Source organism: Heptranchias perlo, chromosome 18 (assembly GCF_035084215.1).
Source record: "Heptranchias perlo isolate sHepPer1 chromosome 18, sHepPer1.hap1, whole genome shotgun sequence".
Taxonomy (NCBI): domain Eukaryota; kingdom Metazoa; phylum Chordata; class Chondrichthyes; order Hexanchiformes; family Hexanchidae; genus Heptranchias; species Heptranchias perlo.
In genome coordinates this window covers 9,336,917-9,360,677 of record NC_090342.1, presented here as the reverse complement: position 1 = coordinate 9,360,677, position 23,761 = coordinate 9,336,917, and the positions used below count along the sequence as shown (strand labels likewise).

The 23,761-nt window shown below is 45.3% G+C and overlaps 1 protein-coding gene across 2 annotated transcripts in view; it reads right to left on the bottom strand.

The window, feature by feature from the left end:
* The window catches only part of LOC137334574 (thioredoxin reductase 1, cytoplasmic-like), a 34,666-nt gene extending 25,307 nt beyond the window's left edge, over positions 1 to 9,359 (bottom strand). The window contains exons 1-3 of one of the 2 annotated variants that reach the window (XM_067999351.1): positions 9,250 to 9,359; positions 4,473 to 4,595; positions 2,025 to 2,097 (exon numbers count right to left, since the gene is read on the bottom strand). In XM_067999351.1, coding sequence (XP_067855452.1) covers positions 2,025 to 2,097; positions 4,473 to 4,559 — 160 coding nt within the window. In that variant the 5' untranslated portion in view covers positions 4,560 to 4,595; positions 9,250 to 9,359. Of the gene's footprint in view, positions 1 to 2,024; positions 2,098 to 4,472; positions 4,596 to 9,157; positions 9,223 to 9,249 lie in introns of those variants that run through there. The other variant, XM_067999349.1, reaches the window with a different exon arrangement.
* Positions 9,360 to 23,761: the final 14,402 nt, after the last annotated feature.

The window sequence follows — 23,761 nt, the reverse complement described above, 5'->3', positions numbered from 1 at the left end:
CATGCCTGTGCCGGCTTTTTGGAAGAGCTATCCAATTAGTCCCACTCCCCCGCTCTTATCCGTAGCCCTGTAATTTTTCTCCTTTTCAAGTGTTTATCCAATTCCCTTTGAAAATTACTATTCAATCTGCTTCCACCACCCTTTCAGCCAATGCGTTCCAGTTCGTAACAACTCGCCGTGTAAAAAAAATTTTTCTTCAACTATTCCCCCCCCAACCCGGTTCGCTTGCCAATTATCTTAAATCTGTGTCCTCTGGTCACCGACCCTCCTGCCAGTGGAATGAATTTCTCCCTGTCTATCATTTTGTGACCATTCATTCAGTGCATGCCTGAAGTGCCGATAATGGCCATCAGCCAGAGGACTATCATGGAGTCTCCCACCCTGGCCCCACCCCACCCCATCCCTTTATGCTCCGCCCCCAGCATGGCCATAAAGAAAGCTCGCACTGAAGGCGGGACCTGGCGAGTCCAGGTCACGGCTGGACTTGCGGCTATTCTGGCGGACCGAGGCCAGATTTACGGTGGGAGTCTTTCCCCCCTGACACCCCCACCCAACCCCCTCGAAACAGCTGCGCGTTTTCAGGTCCAAGTATTTTAATAAGGTTGCAATAAAATGAGAAAGGAAAAGAGGATGGTGGAGAAACAGGGGAGGATGAGAAATAGATACTCCTGCGGAAACAATATTTCAGTAAGTGAGTGGTCAATCTATGTAATAGGCTCCCCAAGGAGATGGTGGAAGCAGTTAGTATTCATTCATTCAAATGCAAAGTAGGTAGATTTCTTTCAGAAAATAACATTTTGGGCTACAGTATGTGAGTAATGTGAGACATAACATGTGGTAAAGTGTAACAGGCTCGGGAGGAACAGGTGACTTTGGACCTATGGTTCCCAAAGCTCTCCACCACTGGGGGTTTTCCTCGCCTCATGTCTGGGTCTGTTGTAGACTAATCGATTGCTACGATTAGTCTACAACTCCATTATTCACTGGATTTTGAGTTTGATCTTTCCAGAGTCTTGCGCCCAGAACAAAAAAAAAATCGAATGATTTGGGAATTGATTTATGAATCATTTCATTGATTAATCTGTAAATTACAAGTAGATAGCTTCATTCTCACTGGGAAAGAGAAGGTTGAGGGGCGGTACCATTGCTGTTTTTAGGATTCTAAAGGGACTAGATAATGGAGTCCATGACAGGCTGCTCCATGTTGTCCAGAACGGTAGAACCAGAGGACACGGCCTGCGCTTGAAGGAGGTTAAATTCAAAACTAATCCGCGGGAACAATGAGGGCAATTTTAACCTAACTCGTTGGGTGGGAACCCGTTGCGATCGGGTGAAAGGCTGGTTTTACGCCCCGCCCAATATTACTCTCAGTTGACTTCAATAGAAAGTAAAATCGAGCGGGGTGTAAAACCGGCGTTCCACCCGAATCCGTCAGTTTCCCGAACCTGCGGGTTAGGTTAAAATTGCTCCAGTGAGCGAGTGGTCAATCTATAGAACAGATTCCCTAGGAAGACAGAGGAAGCCATTAGTATTGATTCATTCAAATGCAAATTAGATAGAGTTCTTTCAGAAAATAAATTTTTGGGATACAGTATATGAGTAATTTGAGACATGACATGTGGTAAAGTGTAACAGGCTCGGGAGGAACAGGTAACTTTGGACCTACGGTTCCCAAAGCTCTCCACCACTGGGGGGTTTTCCTCGCCTCATGTCTGGGTCTGTTGTAGATTAATTGATAGCGATTGATTGCTATGATTAGTCAACAACTCCATTATCGTTGTATCATGTGACTATCAGGATGCTTGGAGACGAACTAGTTGGACTGTGGTCTTTTTTAGTCTAGCAATTTCTACGTTCCTAGTCACAGAGTGGGAGTTAATTGAATGACCTGCAAAATGTTAAGTAAAGAAGCGTTATGTGAAAAAGATCATCGCCAAGTCCCCGGAAATCCACTAAAAGAATAAAAGTTTGTACTAATAGTTTATCGGGTGAAAAGATATAGGAGAGCATTATTAAACATTTACCCCATGTAGTCCCAAGAGGTGTAGGAGTAACATAATCCAAGACCAGCACTTTCTTCCCATACTTGGCAGCTTCCTGTGAAATAATGACAATGATGTAAATGGGATGTAGCCAAGTAACAAAAGGAAGATCCTCTTTTTGGCAGATGAAATGGATTTCCGTTTAATTTAGCTTTTACAAACGGTTCAACCCTGAACAAGTCTCTTGTGACTCATTATGCCGCTGCAAAGCTGAATTCGGTTAGCGAAGCAGCTCACGTCTTCACATTACAATGAACACGACAGCTCACAGCTTCATTCGGGCTCCCCTGATATATCAGCTCGGCCCCAACAGTCCAGCATTTCTCATCTCTTCACTTACAGGACTTTCTGTGCAGGGGCACACAGAACTGCTTTCCCTATGAATGAACACTCCCTGCGAAGTACATTGAAATGGAAAAGTGCATTTTAAATATCTCTCTGTGACACTTTCATTTAGTTTTAGCCCATTAACGGAAAGAACTTGCATTTATATAATTCCTTTCACAACCTCAGGACATCCCAAAGCGCTTTGCAGCAAATAAAGTACTTTTGATGTGCAGTCACTGTTGTAATGTCGGAAATGCAGCAGCCCATTTGCACACAGCAAGATCCCACAAACAGCAACGAGATACATGACCAGATAATCTGTTTTTAGTGATGCTGGTTGAGGGATAAATATTAGCCAGGACTCCGCTGCTCTTCTTCGAATAGTGCCATGGGATTTTTTACGTCCACCTGAGAGGGCAGGTGGGGCCTTGGTTTAACACCTCATCTGAAAGACGGCACATCCGACAGTGCGGTGCTCCCTCAGTACTGCACTGGGCGTGTTAGCCTAGAATTTGTGCTCAAGTCTCTGGAATGGATCTTGAACCCACGACCTTCTGATACTGAGGCGAGAGGTGCCATCACTGAGCCAAGGCTGACACCTGTCAACCTGTTTTCAGATTTACGGTCAGTTTCTCACATATTGCATCTTATTTTGTTAAAAGGGATAAATCACTGATTGTATTTGTTGGTCTGAAGAATCACTTTGCACCCAGCAAATAAATAGGAAATAAATCAAAGAAGAAGAAAAAAAGACTGAAAACATGAAATAAAAACAGAAAATGTGACAACAGGTTAATCTTTCAGGAGCTGCTTCCACTGGCAGGAGGGTCGGTAACCAGAGGACACAGATTTAAAATAATTGGCGAAAAAGCCAGGAGGGGGGAGATGAGGAGAATTTTTTTAAACTCAGCGAGTTGTTACGATCTGGAATGCGCTGCCTGAAAGGGCGGTGGAAGCAGATTCACTGGTAACTTTCAAAAGGGGATTGGATAAATACTTAAAAAGGAAAAATTTGCAGGGCTATGGGGAAAGAGCAGGGGAGTGGGACTAATTGGATAGCTCTTTCAGAGGGCCGGCACAGGCACGATGGGTCGAATGGCCTCCTCCTGTGCTGTATGATTGTATTTTTCAGTGAACCTTCCACTGTCTGTTGTGTTTATTTGGGGAATTGTATATCAGCTGAGTTATTCTGTTTCAGGGGATACTGACGAAGGGGCTTGGTGATCACGATGACACGAATGGCTCCAAAGAGTCCTACAGGGAACAAGACATTTATCTTCTGATAGCCAACGTTGCTCAGATAATGAAATCAGCCGTACCTGCAACCGGGAAGGTATTGTACAGCTCTACATCTCTAATATGTTAAAAATCCATAAATAGCCCTTCCTGTAAGCGTCATATTTATTTCCTGTCACACTCCCGGGTCCGAATTCCACGCCATCAGAATAAGGAGCTGGTCTCACCAGGTGCTGCAAGGCCAGCTCATCACGATCGTTATCTGCTCTCCCAGGACGCAGGAGCCCCTGAAATGGGCCTTCAAGGGTGTTGGGCGCTGGTTTGATGCCACATTCTCTGCGGTGCTGGTTTAAGGCTCACTGCTCTGGCCAGCCACTGAGCATCGGAAAATGCAAACTGAACACAATCGGGGTAAACGAGCCTACAATTTGTGCCACTCCAAAATACATGGAGTGCTCACAAAATTCTGAGTAAAAGCACTTTTGCCTTGATGCAAAATAAATGGATTTCAGCCCAAGGATTCTTAGCAAAAAAAAAATTTTTTAATGTTTTATCAATATTTAGTTGTCCTGAACGATTGGTTTCAGGCGTCATATCCTGTTCACATGCAGCAATCACTGGGCTATGATGGCCCGTGAATGATCCCTTCCAATTATTTGTTTTTTCACAGGCCTGATGATTCTTTGAGTGAATGAATGTGATGCAGAATAAAACATTCACCTCAGTTCCATACCCTTTGTACATTCGGGCGTTTTACATTCACTTTCACAAAAAAAAGTCTTTCTTACCCTCTTTATGTAACTAAGGGCCTTCTCAACAGGGAGATCAGCCCATTGTCTTTTGTATTACTATTGCATAGAACTGTACCTTTGAAGCTGCCAGTCCCCCAGAGCCTCCTCCAATGACTATGAGATCATAGTCATAGGGTCCCTCCGTTTCATTAACTTCATTCATCGCCAGCAAACTTTGAAGCTTGCCTTCTTTGTGAGCCTAAAGGAGAGATAAACGGCATGCTAAACACAACACTTTGCTTTCTGCTCCTCGGTTTTCTAATAAAGGGAGTAGAGGAACAGACACCTTGGATTTCAGATTTTATTTTTGAGTGTGAGGGCGTGCGTGTGTACCTCACTGGTTAGGGTGCAATTTGTTACGGTGGGGGTATTCACTCCCTCCTCCCCCTTCCCACCCCCCCTTATGTGATCTTTGACCCCATTCTTGAGTTACCTTTAGGGCTGAAAATGCACATGATTTTGGCTTTTCTTGTGTTAACTACTCCCACAGGAGAAAGACTTGCATTTTTTTTCATTCGTTCATGGGATGTGGGCGTCGCTGGCGAGGCCGGCATTTATTGCCCATCCCTGATTGCCCGTGAGAAGGTGGTGGTGAGCCGCCTTCTTGAACCGCTGCAGTCCGTGTGGTGACGATTCTCCCACAGTGGTGTATATAGTGCCTTTCACGACCTCAGGGTGTCCCAAAGCGCTTTACAGCCAATTAAGTACTTTTTGAAGTGTAGTCACTGTTGTAATGTTAATTTGTTATATCTATCTATATTAAAATCTTACATCTGGGTGCATTTTTTGTATACAAAACCTTACTTCCTGTTGTTGTGTTTTGGTCACACTTTTGCATCAGCATTTTCCCATTATAAATTCCTATGTCCACATTTATAATGGGAACTGCCTATATAAACTTGTCACACTGTAATTCCACCCTCCCACCAGTGGTGGCACAGTAGCACCTCAATTTTACGTCACCAGGACCCTCAGCCTACAGGGAAACTCCTATGTTCCAACCAACTCCCCTTTTCTGCTTCCCATAAGTTTTGCTCTTTAACTCTAAATAATAATACAAAAATGATGCGTAGACCAGTTGGGTTTCTGTGCTGTACATTCTATGTAATTCCATGTAAAAAGTATTATATAAAGATATCAATAGGATGCACACTTTCAAGATGGGGACTGAAGTACATCGGTGCACCCTGGTCCAATTATCCCTGGCCCTCTAACCTCACTTGGTTTGTCACCTTGTGTGTCAGGAAATTGACTGCTATATGTAAAATAATGTTAAAAATGTCAATAAAATGAAGAGTGCATCTACAGTACAAGTTTACAGTCCGTGCAAAACGATTTCCTCCTTTCTACCAATGCTGAATTTGTACAGAGTAAGTCCAAAGTCAGGGCCCAGCCTGATGCAGGAGTGGTAGAGCGAGGGTCCTTTCTCCAAGGTGATCTCATTCCAATTTGATCAAGCCAGGTCAGGTCTGATTGCGGAGTTAGGCTGTATTTACATTATAATTGTAGAGTGCCTGTGCTGCTTCCCACTGCTATTGTAGTGATAGCACAGCTTAAAATACATTACTTATATAAAAAAAATCAGAGAACTTTACATTGAGTCTACAGCACAGAAACAGGCCATTCGGCCCATATGGTCAATGCCGGCCTTTATGTTCCACATGAGCCTCCTCCCTCTCTACTTCATCTAACCCTATCAGCATATCCTTCTATTCCTTTCTCCTTCATGTGTTTATCTAGCTTACTCTTAAATGCATCTATGCTCTTCGCCTCAACTACTCCTTGTGGTAGCGAGTTCCACATTCTTATCACTCTTTGGGTAAAGAAGTTACTCCTGAATTCTCTATTGGATTTATTAGTGACTACCTTATATTGATGACCCCTAGTTTTGGACTCCCCCATAGGTGGAAACATTTTCTCAATGTACTGTACTTGTAACAGTTATAATAAAAACATATTCATAGAAAATAATATAAAAAGTTGAAAATCAGAAGGAAAACACTACGGGAGTAATTTTAACTTTGGGTGATAGTGTAAAATGGGCAATATTGAATTAGCCGCCCATTATAAACCAGGCCTGATTTTCCATTCCATTGAAGTCAACAGGAGGGAAAATCGGGCAGACCGTATAATGGGAAGCCAATTCGGAAAGGGGAGGGGAGAGGAGAGAGGGAAGAGGGGAGAGGGGAGAGGGAAGAGGGGAGAGGGGAGAGGGAAGAGGGGAGAGGAGAGAGGGAAGAGGCGAGAGGAGAGAGGGAAGAGGCGAGAGGAGAGAGGGAAGAGACGAGAGGAGAGAGGGAAGAGGCGAGAGGAGAGAGGGAAGAGGCGAGAGGAGAAAGGAGAGGGGAGAGGAGAAAGGAGAGGGGAGAGGAGAAAGGAGAGGGGAGAGGAAAGGAGAAAGGAGAAAGGAGAGGGGAGAGGGGAAAGGAGGAGAGGGTATGGAAGGAGAGCGGAAATCACTGTTAATTTATCTGCACTTTTCAAAGCAGCGAGAACTTATACGTGACTCAGAACAAAAGCAAGAGAGATCAATTCTTTGTTGGTCAATTCTGAAAATATAGGCAGTTCTTTGCTTTACCAAAAAATAATCCATCTAGGGCATCTTTCAAACAAACAGTGGCTCAGCATTAGTAATTCAATCTGAGGCTGTATCAGTCCCACAAACATAGAGTGTAATTGTATCTCTGCTCCATCACAGGAACTGCACACTCACTCCCTCACCAACTGTGTGTCATTTGAGAACATTCGTATTAGGTTTCCTTATCCAGGATCTCTAATTCTGCATAGCCACTGTACATGGCCACTGTGGTTTCCCAGTTGAATTATTGCAGAAATCACCACTTGGAAAGCCTGGGGAGTTTTATATGCAACGCTTTTTTTTAAAATCAACTTTCTAACACTATTTAATGTGGTGTTTAAACAAACAAAAAGTCTCAAAACAACTTGAAGGTCTTTTAAAGTACAATCTGAACAAAATTATCAGCTAAATCCTTCATAAAAATATAACAAAACATCCTTTAAACCGAGTTTAAAAGCTCTCTATTGGCTGCATTTTTCACTGGCTTCCTCAGTTTGTGTTTTTTGTTCAGTACTTTAGTCCTCATACAGTCAAAATCCACACTTGTAATCGTGTGCATAAGCAATACAAATTGCGAACTTCCAATAACCAAATTAAGCATGGTGACATCCTCCTTCTCCTTAGCACACCCAACATCTCTCTCTCTCACTCTCACTCTCAACCATGGACATTTTCTGGTCTCTCTCACTCTCAACTTCGAAAATTTTCTGCATTAATTCCCTCTCTCTCCCAAACTGTGGACATTTTGTGCACACATTTTATACCTGGAGAAACCCATCTCTAAATTGTGTCCAAATCTGAAACAAACGCTGGGACAACAAACTCAGTCTGTTCGGAGTGAGAAGCCTAGCAGCTGGCCCCAATGTTTTTTTTAAAATTTAGAATGTGAATCCCTTCCCAGTGCCCTACTCTGCCAGGTGATGCGTTCTCAGGCCTCCGCCAATTCCATTCCGAGCCAGTTCTAGGAAAGTTTGCTAAGGTGAGAACTATTTTTGGAGGATGTAGCCCTTGTTTCCTGGGGACATCCTTCACTTTATGCACTCTTGGCATTAAACCACAGCCTGTGGAATTCATTCCAATATTTAAATCGCTCTTCAATAGTCTAAAATGAGTGTCACTTGGCTTCGAGCGATAGTGTAAAATGGGTGATAGCGAATCTGCAGCCCGTTTTACATTTCTCCCCATTTTTATTTCTATTGAAGTCAATGGGGAAAGATGTAAAATGGGCTGCCAACTCCTATCACCCGTTTTACACTATCGCACATAGTCAAGATCTACTCCAAAATGTGCAAGACAAAAATGGGATTTATACTCACAGACTCAAAGTGGAGGTCCATCCACACAAAATGCCCCCAAATGTCTACCTGTGACTGCAAAGACAAAACTCTGGTTTCTATATTCTCACTACTCGCCTTTTAGGGGCATTTTGCTTTACAAATCTCAATAAAGGAAGTGGGGAAAATCACTTTGAAAGAAAAATACACGTAGCTTATCCTTCACTGTGCAACATCCTCAATTTCAACCACTCTCCCTGAGGGCACATTGTGGGCTTGTGTGAGACCATTCAAATAATAGATGTTTATGAAGGTGCTTCATTAACCCTGGTTCTATATCAATTTTGTCGCTTCTACATTGAAGGAACGGCCACAGGGAGCACGCATCAATAGGTAGATTATCTCTTTTTATAATCTAAATACAAGAAGTCAGCTCTTAAAGATAAAATCTGAGGTGTGAATGAGCAGCCTGCCTAAATAAGACCTGCAATATGTCTGTATGAGACATGCTTCTGGTAGATCTTATCGAGGCACAAAACAGCATAATCTTACACAGGTCAATGAAGAACGATGGTAAAACCGACAGATACACATTAACCCTCTCCCCTCTCGAGCACATACACAAACTTCCTTAACAGTGACGGTGGGAGTTCAAAATAAATGTGCACAACTGCACACAAGAGGAAAATTGAGCTCATTAGGCTCTGAATCCTTTGTGTTTTCCAATCGCATGCTGATTAATCTTTTCTAAAAACTCGAACTCTAGAAACTCCACACAACCCACACTCCTTTTTAACTGAATTCTTCTCAAAAAGAGTTTTTTTTAAAAAACCTTGTTTAATCGATTCATTTAGATTTTTCTTGGACATTCCTAGTAAACAATAAAGGCAAAACTAAATTTTACGCTACCTGTATTCATTTAATTCCAGAGATCCATTGCCAATCTGTTCCTAAAAGGTTTGAAGGTATGTATACGTTTATATATATATATCCGGACCTACCTGTAGGGTTTTGTCACAGCCTCCTATATGCTGCTTTCTGACGAACACATTTGGCACAGTCCTCTGCTTTGTCAGTTCGTACAGCGTTTCCTGGATTGCTCTCCCTTCCACTGAGGAAATTAAGGCAAGTGTCAGCAGACTCTACCCTCTTTCAACATGATGTCGAAACCACAGAGGAGGAGTCTCTGCTCATGGTCATTACATTCCAACTTTTCACAGATAAAAGACTGTTTAGTCATCCAATGGTAACTAGCTGAGGTTAAGATTTAACCGCTCGGATGACTGGAAAATTTAGAGCTGAGAAAATGAAGTTGAAAGGGTGTACGAATTGGCAGAATCCCTCAGAGAACCCAAGTGAACTACACTATAATGGGCCGGATTTTGCTGTGAGCAGCGAACGGACAGCACCCGCCATTTGTCAGACTTGCACTTGCCCATAGGCTTCTCATGGACGTTTGCATGGCAAGTTCCTCTCGTGGGACGCTGAATCCAGCACGGCCCCCCCCCTTCTCCCGGGCATCTGGGACTAGTGTGAACGGGGCAAGCAGCCGTGTATCCCCATAACCAATCGGATTGAAGCATTGTTAATAAGCAGCGCAGTCAGAACCAGGAAGTTTAAGTTAGAATAGTGAATTCAATGTCAAATCAGATTCAGAAAGCGAAATAAAGAGAAGGTAAGAAAGATTGAATTAAAAGACAGAGATAAAAGAGATAGAAAGAAAAAGTAAAAAAATAGAAATTAAAAATTAGTTTTTTTAAATGTCCAACGACAATTAAAATCTGAAGGATTGAGACTCCATACTTGTAAAAGTTAATTTTCAGTGCCGGAGAGGTTGTTTAGCAGTCATTAAGACTTACCACGCCATTAAAAATGTGCTTGGACCTGAAACGACTTGAAGAACCCTTTTTTTTGGCGAGATTAGTTCCTATCCATCAGGGCAGTGCAGGAACCACACGCCGTTCCATTCATTTGAGCCCTGAGTCAGCTGGTGAGATGTCGTTCCCACCGAGTTTACGGAGGAGGGTCGCATCTGGTACAGCAACTTCCGGATTTCCACGTTTAACTGCGCATGTGCCGTCGCCGGAAGTTCCTGTACCAGATGCACAGAAATAACGGTGAGCCCCGTTACCCTCGCTGTTATTTTCACAGTGAAATACGGCCCATTATGTTTGGACTGTTGCTAAAGCCTCAAAGAAATTATCCCAAATCACTACGTTTTTTTTTTATGTTGCACTTGGACGACAGATATAGTCTCAGGCCGGTATCTATGGAGTCCGATGTTCAGCTGGCTGATCAGAGTTATACTGTTGGTTGCACTTCGCTGTGCTTCACACTTGAATTTAGTGACAGTTAACTCTGCATATGCGTGCTCCGTTCCCTAGGCAGCTGATTTTTAATGTTATGAGAGTGTCAGCAGTGTACCTACAATAAAAATGCATTGAAAAGTAAGTTTATAAAGGCTCACAATAGACTACCTAGGTACTTCTTCTTTGTTTTGGAGAGGAACTTCTTGAGTAAGTTTTGCTTCGCATGCACGCAGCCAATGGTCTGCACGTACCTGGAGTGTGGCAGGAGTTATACGACGTCAGAGTGTACTGCCACCTTCCCTTTCATTGCACACCCAACTCTTCCATTGACGCCCTACCCCTCAGTACTTTGACTTCAAAATCCTCATTCTTGTCTACAAATTGCTCAATGGCCTTGCTTCTCCCTAAACCCCTGACCCACATTGGCTCCCGATCCACCAACCCCACGATTTTAAAATTCTTATCCTCGAGTTCAAATGCCTCCATGGCCTCACCCCTCCCTATCTCTGTAAACCACCTCCAGCCCTACGACCTTCCAAGGAGACTGCATTCCTTCAATTCTGGCCTCACGTGCATCCCCCACTTCCTTCGCCTCACCATTGGCGGCCAGGCCTTCAGCCTAGACCCTAAGCTCTGGAATTAAAGACACTATATAAAGGCAAGTTGTTGCCTCTGCAATCTCCTCCAGCCCCAAGTTGCTGCTCACACCCACCATTCTTCCAACTGTGTTCCTCTCTCTCCTCACACACTACCATTGATGGTAGAGTCTTGAGCGGTTGGAAACTACTTCCCCAAACCCCTCCACCTTGCTACATCTCCCCACCTTAAAAAGCTTCCTTAAAACCTACCTCTTCAGCTGAAATTTTTGCCACCTCCCCCACTTACCTTCCTACTCTGCTTGGGTCTAAACTGGAATGAGAAGCGCCTCAGGCCATTTTAAGTCTATGCAGCACCTATAGTGCAAGGAATTGTTATTATTAAAAGCTCTTGGCATCAACACCAGGCTATCTGTATGTGCACGTCCTTAAACATCTCGTTTATTCACTGTATGCGTAACTCGGAATTACAACTCAGTACCCTCTGAACTGCATTACCAACACATTGAATGTACAGCACAAAAAGAGGCCATTCAGCCCAACAGGTCTATGCCGGTGTTTATGTTCCACATGAGCCTCCTTCCTCCTTACTTCATCTAATCCGATCAACATATCCTTCTATTTCTTTCTCCCTCGTGTGTTTATCTAGCTTCCCCTTAAATGCATCTATGCTATTCACCCCAACTACTCCTTGTGGTAGCGAGTTCCACATTCTAACCACTCTCTGGGTAAAGAAGTTTCTCCTGAATTCCCCATTGGATTTATTAGTGTATATATTTCAGCAAATTCTGCTGCAGAAATCACCGCAGTTTTAGCACCCAACATCAGAATGTTTCTTCTGTGCCGACGAGGAGAGTTCACTAATTCTGATAAACTCCCTGAAATATAGGCTCCCGATTTTAAAGCACGTAGCAGGGTGGGCACGGTGCCCCAGAGTGGGTAGCGCTTCCCGGAGAGTGGGGACGTGGAGGCCCATCCAATCTCAACAACAGGGCCTCGTTAACATGGAGGTTCCCAGAGTCTCGCCCGACACCCGGCCAGATTCCACTAGCCGGCCCGAGGACGGGAGTGGCAATTTGGCGGCAGGAGGCCGCAGTCGGGGAACCCGTGGGAACCCCGTCTCGGGCAGTCTGCAGGAGGAGGGGTCTGGAGACGATCGGGGGTGGGTTAAAATCTCGGTCATATTTTTAGAATCCTTGCTTGTTGAATAATACACAAAAAGCACGTAACAAACCTCTAAAATGAAGCGGTTTATAATATATATAGTGGGTATAAGGCTTTACTTGTTCTGCTTATAAGTGTTGATCCCAATCACACAGCTCCTTTACTCAGTTGGTACAAGGTACATCAACAGGTCAAACAGCTCAGCAGCTGCTCCCCAAAGGATTAGGCTGACTGCCAGCGTCACGATGACAGCGCAAAAAAAATCCTTGGTGAATTCCTGCCCTAGCAAGCAAACAATACCACATCCGCATGGATGAACGCTGACACTATTGTATTCTACTCTGAATCAGTCCTGAAAAGAGATCCAAGAGGCCTGGGATGGGGAGGCCCGAGGACACTCCTTGAGGGGCCTGGGGTGGGGGGCAGGGAGCACTCCTGCTCCTCCTGGCCCACAAGGAGTTCTAAAAAGGAGCAGATCTTTAATACTTACCTAGTTGGCGCCTCCCGCCTTATATCTGTTGCCGGGCAGCCGACAGAGCAGGACTCCCCCTGACATTGTTAAGTTTACCGCCTTTCGGGAGAGCCTCGTTGATGGCCTGATTTGGGGGAGAGAAAAATTTTTAAACGGCAGGTTGGAGCCGGGAGGTACAATTTTAAAATTTTAACCCCTCCCACGCACATTCCTGCCAGGCGGGGCGCGGGGGATTAAAATCGGGGCGCGGGGGATTTATACAGTCAGGTCTCTGCCATGGTGTCTTTGGTATGGGATCCCACTTTTGGTTGAACTTCGCAATGACCCTACTGAATTTCAAACTGCTATGACTGCTCACTGGGTTTCCAGCTGCTACAACACTGGTATCACTTCTGGGTGAAGTAGACGGAATGTCAGCTTCTTGCATGCTCCACATGAGGAACAGAGATTTCTCATGTAGCAACTTGTTGTAACCACATTCCATGCTGCGGCTCAGTGGGTAGCATTCTCGCCTTCTCAGTCAAAAGGTCGCGGGGTCCAAGTTCCACTCCAGAGACCTGAGCACAAAATCTAGGCTGACATTCCCAGTGCCGCACTGTCGCAGGTGCTGTCTTTCGGATAAGGTGTTAAACCGAGGCCTCGCCTGCCCTCTCAGGTGGATGTAAAAGATCCCATGGCACTATTTTGGAAAAAAAAGCAGGGGAGTTCTCCTTGGCATCCTGGCCAATATTTATCCCTCAACATCACTAAAAGAAAACAGATTATCTGGTCGTTATCACGTGGCTGTTTGTGGGATCTTGCTGTGCGCAAATTGGCTGCCGCGTTTCCTACATTACAACAGTGGCTACACTTTAAAAGTGCTTCATTGGCTGTTAAGCGCTTTGGGATGTCCTGAGGTTGCGAAAGGCGCTATTAAATGTAAATCTTCCTTTACACCTTCTCCAGGTTTTGAAAGCTCTTTCTAACTAACCGAGTACCCCAAGGCTATTAGAAAACGCTAAGACCCCTGAAAGTCCACGGTCGGCGAACTCCGTGGTTCTGCTGGCCACCCGCCCCCTTTCCAAACGGTGGGCATCCCGGGAAGTAACTTTTTCTTTTAATTGTCCTCTTCGGTGGCCCAGGCCCCACCGGTGCAGCCCACACGCGCCCTCGGAAAGGTGGGTATGCCTCATCGCTTGGTGTACCAGCTGCCACTGGTATGCCGAGTCCCCATCCAGGGCTGGGACCAGGACTGCAAATTCCCTGGCACCCACCCCCAAACGGAGGTTCCGCCCTTTGGAAGGCAATGCAGAAACGGTGGAGACCTGAAGTAAACAACAACAACTTGCATTTATATAGCGCCTTTCATGACCTCAGGATGTCCTAAAGCGCTTCACAGCCAATTAAGTACATTTTTTGAAGTATAGTCGCTGCTGAAATGTGGGGGAAGCACAGTAGCCAATTTGCACACAGCCAGATCCCACAAACAGCAGTGAGATCAATATACAGCGTCGCGAAAACAAACATTTTGACATTGCCACAGGCAGTTGCAAATGCAAATGCGACGCCCACATCCCGTGAACGAATAAAAAAAAAACCAGAAACCGAACTGTTTCCCTTAGTCATGCCAAGTAATCATAGTTCCAGGGAGAACTGCTTGTTGCTACTCACAGGTTATTAATTCACAATAAACACATCTAATTAGAGAATGAGGGCATTTGATTATGTTGGGATGAGTGAGTCATTTTTTTTCAAGTTCTCACCTGTCACCCCGCCTAATGAAGACAGTGTCCCGCGCAGACATACCAACAGCCCTCTAGTATATCAACCAGGTGTCTGTTCTTCATATCTGATCCTCAGCAGCGAGTGACAGCAAGTGAAGAACATTACTGCTGAACCTGATCGTGATCACAGGAACAGGAGGAGGCCATTCAGCCCTTCGAGGCTGTTTCACCATTCAATTAGATCATGGTTGATCTGTACCTCAACTCTATTTACCCACCTTTGTTCCATATCCCTTGATACCCTTACCTAACAAAAATTGAGCAATCTTAGTCTTAAAATCTCCAAATGTTCCCCAGCATCCACAGCCTTTTGGGGGGAGCGAGTTCCAGATTTCCACCAACCTTTGTGTGAAAAAGTCCTTCCTGATTTCACATCTAAATGGCCTGACTCTAAATTTTAAGATAATGCCCTCCTGTTCTGGATGTCCCCCCCACCAGACGAAATAGTTTCTCTGTATCTACTTAATTATCTCTTAATTATTTTATCCTTTCTGCATTTAGTGTCTCACACACACACATACAATTCCAGCGAAGATCACTAGGTATCAATGGGAAGTGATAAAGCTGGCCAATTTTTTCCCCCCATAGACCAGGAACACAGGCCAATCATTATGACTGCCATGGCCACCAGCCATCGAAGTTTGCCTGGCTCAACACAAACAGGGCATTAAACCCAAGGTCATCCGTGATCTACATGGTTCAATATGTTGGCGCACTGAGCTATTCAGAAGTTAAGTCAGCAGTTTGTAACATATCCACGGAAGCAAAACGACTAGGTCTCAGATTTCTAATCCTGCCCAACAACAATGTGCAGGAATTAATCAGTTACTAAAAAGGTATGAAAGGACTTTCAGAACCTTACCTGTTTGGTCCAGCTCCAAAGACAGAAAGGGAACACTTAAAGATTTGAGGAGCTCCTTGACCTGCATCAAAGAGAAAGCCGTGTTGGCGGATTTGTGAGCATACTTGGAAAGTTTTCAATGGACTAGCCATAAATGTAATAAGCTCAATGTTCTCTGGTGCGAAGTTACAAGAAGGATATCCGTGGTCAGGAGAAGAATCCAAAGAATAATTACCAGTTTATCTGTTTTAGTGATGTTGGTCGAGGGATAAATATTGGCCAGGGAGAACTCCCCTGCACTTCTTCAAAATAGTGCCATGGGATCTTTTAGGTCCACCTGAGAGGCCTCGGTTTAACGTCTCAACCGAAAGACGGCACCTCCAACAATGCAGCACTCCCTCAGTACTGGTGCTGGTGTGGATTTTGTGCTTAAGTCTCTGGAGTAGGACTTGAACCAATGACCTTCTGACTCAGAGATGCTGGGGGAGGGGAAGAGACTTCCAGAGGACAGGGACATAGAAGCTGAAGGAGCAGTTGCCAATGTTGGAGTGGAGGAACAAAGAGCATGCCTCTGTCGGAGTGGAGGGTGCTTGCAGTGGCAAACAACCGGTGGAGATTGCTGAGGTAGGGTGGGGCGAGACGATGGGGGGATTTGAGGGGAAGGACAAGGATCTTCAAATTAATTCACTAGGACACAGGGAGACAGTACGGCTTGGTAGGAATAGAGATAGTGGCGATCCAGTCCTTGGTGTAGATGAGGATATGGGCTGTGGTATTTTGGATGAGTTGTAGTTTGTGCAAGGTGGCGACAGAGAGTTTGGCGAGAGTATTTCAGGGTAACAATAAGAACAACTTGCATTTATATAGCGCCTTTAAGATCGATAAACATCCCAAGGCGCTCCACAGAACCGTAATCAGACATAAATAGACACCCAGAAAGAACGCGATATTAGGATAGGTGACTAAAAGCTTGGTCAAGAGGTAGGTTTTAAAGAGAATCTTAAAAGGAGGAGAGAGAGGCGGAGAGGTTTAGGGAGGTAATTCCAGAACTTCGGGACAAGGCAGCTGAAGGCACGGCCGCCAATGGTGGGGCAAAGGGAGTGAGGGATGCGTAGGAGGCCAGAGTAGGAGGAATGTAGAGAACGTGGAGGGATGTAGGGTTGGAGGAGGTTACAGAGATAAGGAGGGGCAAGGATGTAGATGGAGATTTTGGCAGCAGCAGGAGAGGAGAAAGAGCAGAGACAGCTGATATTTTGGAGGTAAATTGTAGCAGTTTTGATGGTGGATCAGATGTAGGGAAGGGGGCTGAGCTCAGGGAAGTCAATGGAGAGTAAAATCCGGCAGGTGTAAAACAAGCGTCCGACCCAAACCCATCCCCTTCTCACAAAGCGGTTTAGGTTAAAATCGGGGCCTGGGTTGCTAGTCCAGCACCATAACCACTAAACTAGCATTGGGGATTGGGGATTGGAACTCTTCCCATTTCAGGCACCCGGTGTCAGCATCAAGCACTCGCAGATAGAGCAGAGCCAGACGCAGAGTGCATCTCCCTCCACTCTGCCCCAACAACAGCTCAAACCACCTCCTCCCACCTACTGCACCAGTGTGATTCCCCTTCTTCTCTGAAACGCTGACTCACGCTTGACTACAGCACCGCACTTGCAATCAGCCCTCCGGTGCCCTCTCTGAGTGGCCATCATTCACATGGATGGTTGGCAAGCTATTTGTTCATGAGAGGCGTCACAGCTGAGACCTATCCGGTCCTCACCCAGGTGCGTTTACCAGAAACGGGGTCACTGAATAGAGTTCAGGAGATGGAACCCTGGCTGCTTTTTTGTTTTACCTCCCGCCATCCCAGAGACACCGAGACCAACAGCAGCACCACCTCCACCACCAACGTGGCTGCGGATGCAGACTGGACCCCCAAGAATTTGAGGAGGACTTTCTTTTTTGGGGGGGGGTGGCTTTATAAAGAGAGTCATAGAGTTATACAGCACGGATAGAGGCCCTTCGGCCCATCGTGTCCGCGCCGGCCATCAAGCCCTGTCTAATCTAATCCCATATTCCAGCATTTGGTCCGTAGCCTTGTATGCTATGGCATTTCAAGTGCTCATCCAAATGCTTCTTGAATGTTGTGAGGGTTCCTGCCTCCACAACCCTTTCAGGCAGTGAGTTCCAGACTCCAACCACCCTCTGGGTGAAAAAGTTCTTTCTCAAATCCCCTCTAAACCTCCCGCCTTTTACCTTGAATCTATGCCCCCTTGTTATAGAACCCTCAACGAAGGGAAAAAGCTCCTTAGTATCCATCCTATCTGTGCCCCTCATAATTTTGTACACCTCAATCATGTCCCCCCTCAGCCTCCTCTACTCCAAGGAAAACAAACCCAATCTTCCCAGTCTCTCTTCATAGCTGAAGCGCTCCAGCCCTGGTAACATCCTGGTGAATCTCCTCTGCACCCTCTCCAAAGCGATCACATGCTTCCTGTAGTGTGGCGACCAGAACTGCACACAGTACTCCAGCTGTGGCCTAACCAGTGTTTTATACTGTGCTGATATGGGCCTATCTTTGGCCTTCTTTCAGGCTGGTAGCATTGGCAGGGTGGCAAGCCATTGGCCAGTGCCCAGGGCTTGACCCTAGGGGCACCAGCGCCCGCCAGCAACATTTTTATTAGGGTGACCTCCCCCTGAACCCGCACACCCTGTCAGGGTCAGGAGCGGAGATCAGCAGTGGGCACATCCCAGTACTTACACCGGGACATCAACCCCGTGGATATTCAACCCCAAAGTGTTTTATGTATTAAAAGGTCACCCTGAATACTTATTACTAGAGTGCTCCTGAATTCATTGCAAAAAAAATTAGTGGGTGCACTTTAATTAGTTATGCCCTGCTGCCATGTGTAAAGTTTCTTTGGCGCCATTCCTGCTCCTACACTATCTTTCTTCAGCCCCTTGCACATTCTCTTTGATGGGTGTGAACTGACCCACAAATAAGTGTGTTCACTATTTTACTTTTGTAACGTACCTGAATGCAGTAACTACAGGAAGTTTTACTGAAGACCATGACTGGATTGTGCTCAATATAGGCCAGCACTTTTGACTTCAAGTCACCCATCCCACTTTTGCTGAGGGCATCGATCGTTCCATTCTCTTTGCTCGTGGCTGTGTTGATGTTTTGGAGTTTCTGTTGCTGGTTTTCAATGCGATGGCTATCACCTTGTGTAAAAATGTGAACAAATAAGGTCTTTTTAGTGCATAACCTGACAGGGGCTTTCAGATTCCTCCCAAAACTTAGTGAGGCTACTTTCATAAACCTGTTTCCAGCTACTCCAGTGTCAAACGTGGCTCTGTGGGTTGCACTCTTGCCTGAGTCAGAAGGTTGTGGGTTACGTGGATAGACTGGAGAAGCTGGGTTTGTTCTCCTTACAGCAGAGAAGGTTGAGGGGAGATTTGATAGAGGTATTCAAAATCATGAAGGGTCTAGACAGAGTAGATAGAGAGAAACTGTTCCCATTGGTGGAAGGATCAAGAAACACAGGACACAGATTCAAGGTGATTGGCAATAGAATCAAAGATGATATGAGGAAAAACTTTTTTGTACACAGCGAGTGGTTAAGATCTGGAATGGACTGCCTGAGGGGGTGGTGGAGGCAGATTCAATCGTGGCTTTCAAAAGGGAATTGGATAAGCACTTGAAGGGAAAAAATTTGCAGGGCGACGGGGAAAGGGCGGGTGAGTGGGACTAGCTGGATTGCTCTTGCGGAGAGCCGGCACGGACTCGACGGGCCGAACTGCCTCCTTCCGTGCTGTAACCATTCTATAATTCTATGATTTAAGTCCCACTTCAGAGACTGGAGTACAAAACCCAGGCTGACATTTCAGTGCAGTACTGAGGGAGTGCTGTACTGTCGGAAATGTCGTCTTTCGGATGTGGTGTCAAACCGAGCCCCTGTCTGCCCTCTCAGGTGGATATAAAATATCCTGTAGCACTTTTCGAAGAAAAGCAGGGGAGTTTTCCGTGGTGTCTCGGCCAATTTTTATCACTAAAACAAATTATCTGATCATTATCTCATCACTGTTTGGGATCTTGCTGTGCACAAATTGGCTGCCACATTTCCTACATTACAACAGTGACTACACTTCAAAAAGTACTTCATTGGCTGTAAAGCACTCTGGAACGTCCTGAAGTCGTGAAAGGCGCTATATAAATGCACATCTTACTTTTCTCTTTACCAACTGCTAACCTGTTTTTTCTTTTTCATCTTTCTCCCCAGTTCCCCATCTCTCCTGAAGCCAGTGACTTATGCTGGGGGTATAGTTTCATGGGTGCCAACCCACCGAAACTGCAACCAAATTTTCAGCCCGACAGTAGGCATCCTCTGGCTATTCGACAGTGGAAGGTAATCGCAGCCACTCCTGATCCTCTCCTCGTGTACATTTCCCAGCAGGCATCACGGGACGGCGGTCAGGAGCGGGCACCCTGGGCGGGTTTTATTTTTTTTGGCCTCACTCGCCCTGCCGCACAGAGGTCAACTGTAGTGGCCCCCACTGCTGAGAGGACAGACTTTAGGGATCAAACTTTGGAATAAAAAACAGAAAATGCTGGAAACACTCAGCAAGTCGGGGCAGCATCTGTGGAGAGAGAAACGTGAGTTAACATTTCAGGTCCGATGACCTTTCATCTGAACTGGACCCTCTTGGCCAGTATGGGTGAGAGTTACACAGTTCCATGCATTTACACACTGAACCATGTGTTCAAACTGACAGTGTAAATGCGTCCTTAGTTTTTGTTTTAATTCGTTCATGGGATGTGGGCATCACTGGCGAGGCCGGCATTTATTACCCATCCCTAACTGCCCTGGAGAAGGTGGTGGTGAGCCGCCTTCTTGAACCGCTGCAGTCCGTGTGGTGAAGGTTCTCCCACAGTGCTGTTAGGCAGGGAGTTCCAGGATTTTGACCCAGCGACGATGAAGGAACGGCGAGATATTTCCAAGTGATCTTAAAGGGGCCAGCACCGTTAGCAGCTAAACATGACAACCATTCTCCAGACCCCAGGTTGTCTGTGAGCAAGGCCACAGGAAACCCAGCAGTTCACTACCTTATTATTGTTTTACACTAACACCAGTTGTTGAACATAGGACTGCCTATAAACTCTTGCTAGGAGAGTTAAATACCTAACACTTTCAAAAGAGGCGAAATTTAACAATTATATACCAGTGCGCTTTATTTATCAAATTCACTGTTCTAAAACAACGATGGTATTGTCCAAGGTGCCTAGATATTTTATTATTTTCCAATAGAAGGACAAGAGCAGCAGGCACATGGGAACAACACCACCTGCACGTTCCCCTCCAAGTCACACACCATCCCGACTTGGAAATATATCGCCGTTCCTTCATCGTCGCTGGGTCAAAATCCTGGAACTCCCTTCCTAACAGCACTGTGGGAGAACCGTCACCACACGGACTGCAGCGGTTCAAGAAGGCGGCTCACCACCACCTTCTCAAGGGCAATTAGGGATGGGCACATCCACATCCCATGAACGAATAAAAAAAATGAACTTGTTATTAAAAACTCCAGTTGGGATCAATTACATCACTGAGCAAACTCAACACTGTCCGCATTTTTCTTTTACCCAAAAAAAAAATTTCATTTCCACACACAATTCGGGTTTGGACTAAGTGTTTTACTTACACCTCGGTATGTTTTGAAGACTCTTTATTTGAGTTTGGTCCACAATGGTGGCTTTCCCTTTGCGCACAGAATTCCCCATGGCGCAGCGCCAGAGCGTTTCATCCCTGCTCACCTCTCGTCGCTTTTATCAACGCTCTCCGCTGTTTACTTTACGCAAACATGATGCAGCGTTTTCCTTCGGCCGGGCTCAGTTTCAGCTCCCAGTGCTTTGCATTCCAAACTGCTCGTCTCTTGGTGGCAGAATAAACAGTGTGAGTCACCGGATTGAAGCTTTTCATTCATTTCCTAACCTTTGTTTTATTTGTCACTTTGGTGGAGGGTAACGAAATTATGGCTGTCTCAAGTTTGGCACAGAGTAGGTGAAGTTTTAGGTGAAGTTTGTGAGCGACACCTACAGTTTTAAAAGAACGAAGAAAGACTTGCATTTCGACAGCGCCTCTCACATCTCAGGACGTCCCGAAGTCCTTTACTTCGAAGTACTTTTTTAGTCACTGTTGCAATGTAGGAAATGCGGCAGCCCATTTGTGCACAGCAAGGTCCCACAAACAGCAATGTGATAAGGACCAGATAATCTGTTTTAGTGATGTTGGTTGAGGGACAAATATTGACCCGGGAGAAATTGCCTGTTCTTCTTTGAAATCGTAAGGAATCTTACAACACCAGGTTATAGTCCAACAGTTTTATTTGAAAATCACAAGCTTTCGGAGGCTTCCTCCTTCGTCACTCACCTGACGAAGGAGAAAGCCTCCGAAAGCTTGTGATTTTCAAAATAAAACTGTTGGACTATAACCTGGTGTTGTAAGATTCCTTACATTTGTCAACCCCAGTCCATCACCGGCATCTCCACATCTTGAAATCGTGCCATGGGATCTTTTACGTCCACCTGAGAGGGCACCTCGGTTTTACGTCTCATCCGAAAGACGGCAGTGCAGCACTCCCTCAGTACTGCACTGGAGTGTCAGTCTAGATTTTGTGCTCAAGTCTCTGGAATGGGACATAAACCCACAAACCTTTCTGATTCAGAGGCGAGGTTGCTACCAACTGAGCCACAGCTGACTCTAATTCCTGCTCCGTCATTTGCTCTGTTTCTTTCACTAAATTTTTCCTTCATTGGTTAAGGAGATAGATCAGTGGGCACGACATTCACGAGGTCCCAGATATGACGTTGACATTGCCACGCCATTTTTAATTCGCCTTTCCAGCGCAACTAGAAGGGTGTGGTGTAAAAGTCCAGTTCACATCGCTCGTCGCGAGATGTGCCATTCCAGCAATGTCTGGCCCATGGAGTTTTTAAACAAGGATCCGTGCAATTTGGAGGGGTGGGGGAGAGGGGTCGAACAAAATTTGACCCCGAGCCACATAAGGAGATATTAGGTCAGGTGACCAAAAGCTTGGTCAAAGAGATAGGTTTTAAGGATCGTCTTAAAGGAGGAGAGAGAGAGGCGGAGGGGTTTAGGGAGGGAATTCCAGAGCTTGGGCCTAGGCAGCTGAAGGCACGGCCGCCAATGGTGGAGCGATGAAAATTGGGGCTGTGCTGGAGGCCAGAATTGGAACCACTGTAAGACTCTGATTGGCGTATTTTGGTAGCTGTCTGCCTATTTCAGACAGGCAGCCACTAGTCTCTTTACAGGCCCATAAATCATTCATGTCAACTGTTGCACTGGCAGGATCATATGCTATTGTAAAAAGTGCAAATATGATTAAAAACACATCTACTTTTTAAGACTGATGGTTCCTGCAGTTTGCCCTTTCTCCCCATGAGGAAGCAAGAGCTGAATGCTACAAGTAGTTACAAGCAATAATCCTATAAATACTGAGCACAAAGCTAATAACAGGTCTTAAGGACAAATGCAGATCTTCACTTGTCATGGGGAAAGGTTGAAACTCCATGCAGGGGACAGTAGAGGGTGCTAAAATTGAACGTAAAGCTTTGCAATCTATTGTAACCTGTTGGCATAAAGGCTTGTGCTGATGGCAATTCAGAGAATTCATCATTTCTGTCTATCCTGAATTGCTGTTGCACTTTTGAGCTTGCAATCTGTCCTAGCACTTATAAGGCCTATGTTATTAACCTTGTTCTCATTATTTATAGGATTATTGCTTGTTACTGGGAGAGACTAGAGAAGCTGGGATTGTTCTCCTTACAGCAAAGAAGGTTACGGGGAGATTTAATAATGTTCAAAATTATGAAGGATTTTGATAGAATAGATAGGGAGAAACTGTTTCCACTGGCAGGAGGATCGGTAACCAGAGGACACGGATTTAGAATATTTGGCAAAAAAGCCAGGGGGGAGATGAAGAGAAATGTTTTTATGCAGCGAGTTGTTATGATCTGGAATGCACTGCCTGAAAGGGTGTTGGAAGCAGATTCAACAGTAACTTTCAAAAGGGAATTGGATATATACATAAAAAAGAAAAATTTACAAGGCTATGGGGAAAGAGCAGGGGAGTGGGACTAATTGGATAACTTTTTCAAAGAGCCGGCACAGGCACGATGGACCGAATGGCCTCCCATGTGCTGTAAAATTTCTCGGAAAATTCCAATCTACACATATCGCATGTGCAATGCGCTAACTCCACCCATCTGAGATGGACATTACAACTGGGGCAGGCCAGCTTCTGGTATGTGGAGATACAGAAAGGAACTGCTGCCTGTTCACGTGGTTTGTGCAGACAGAAA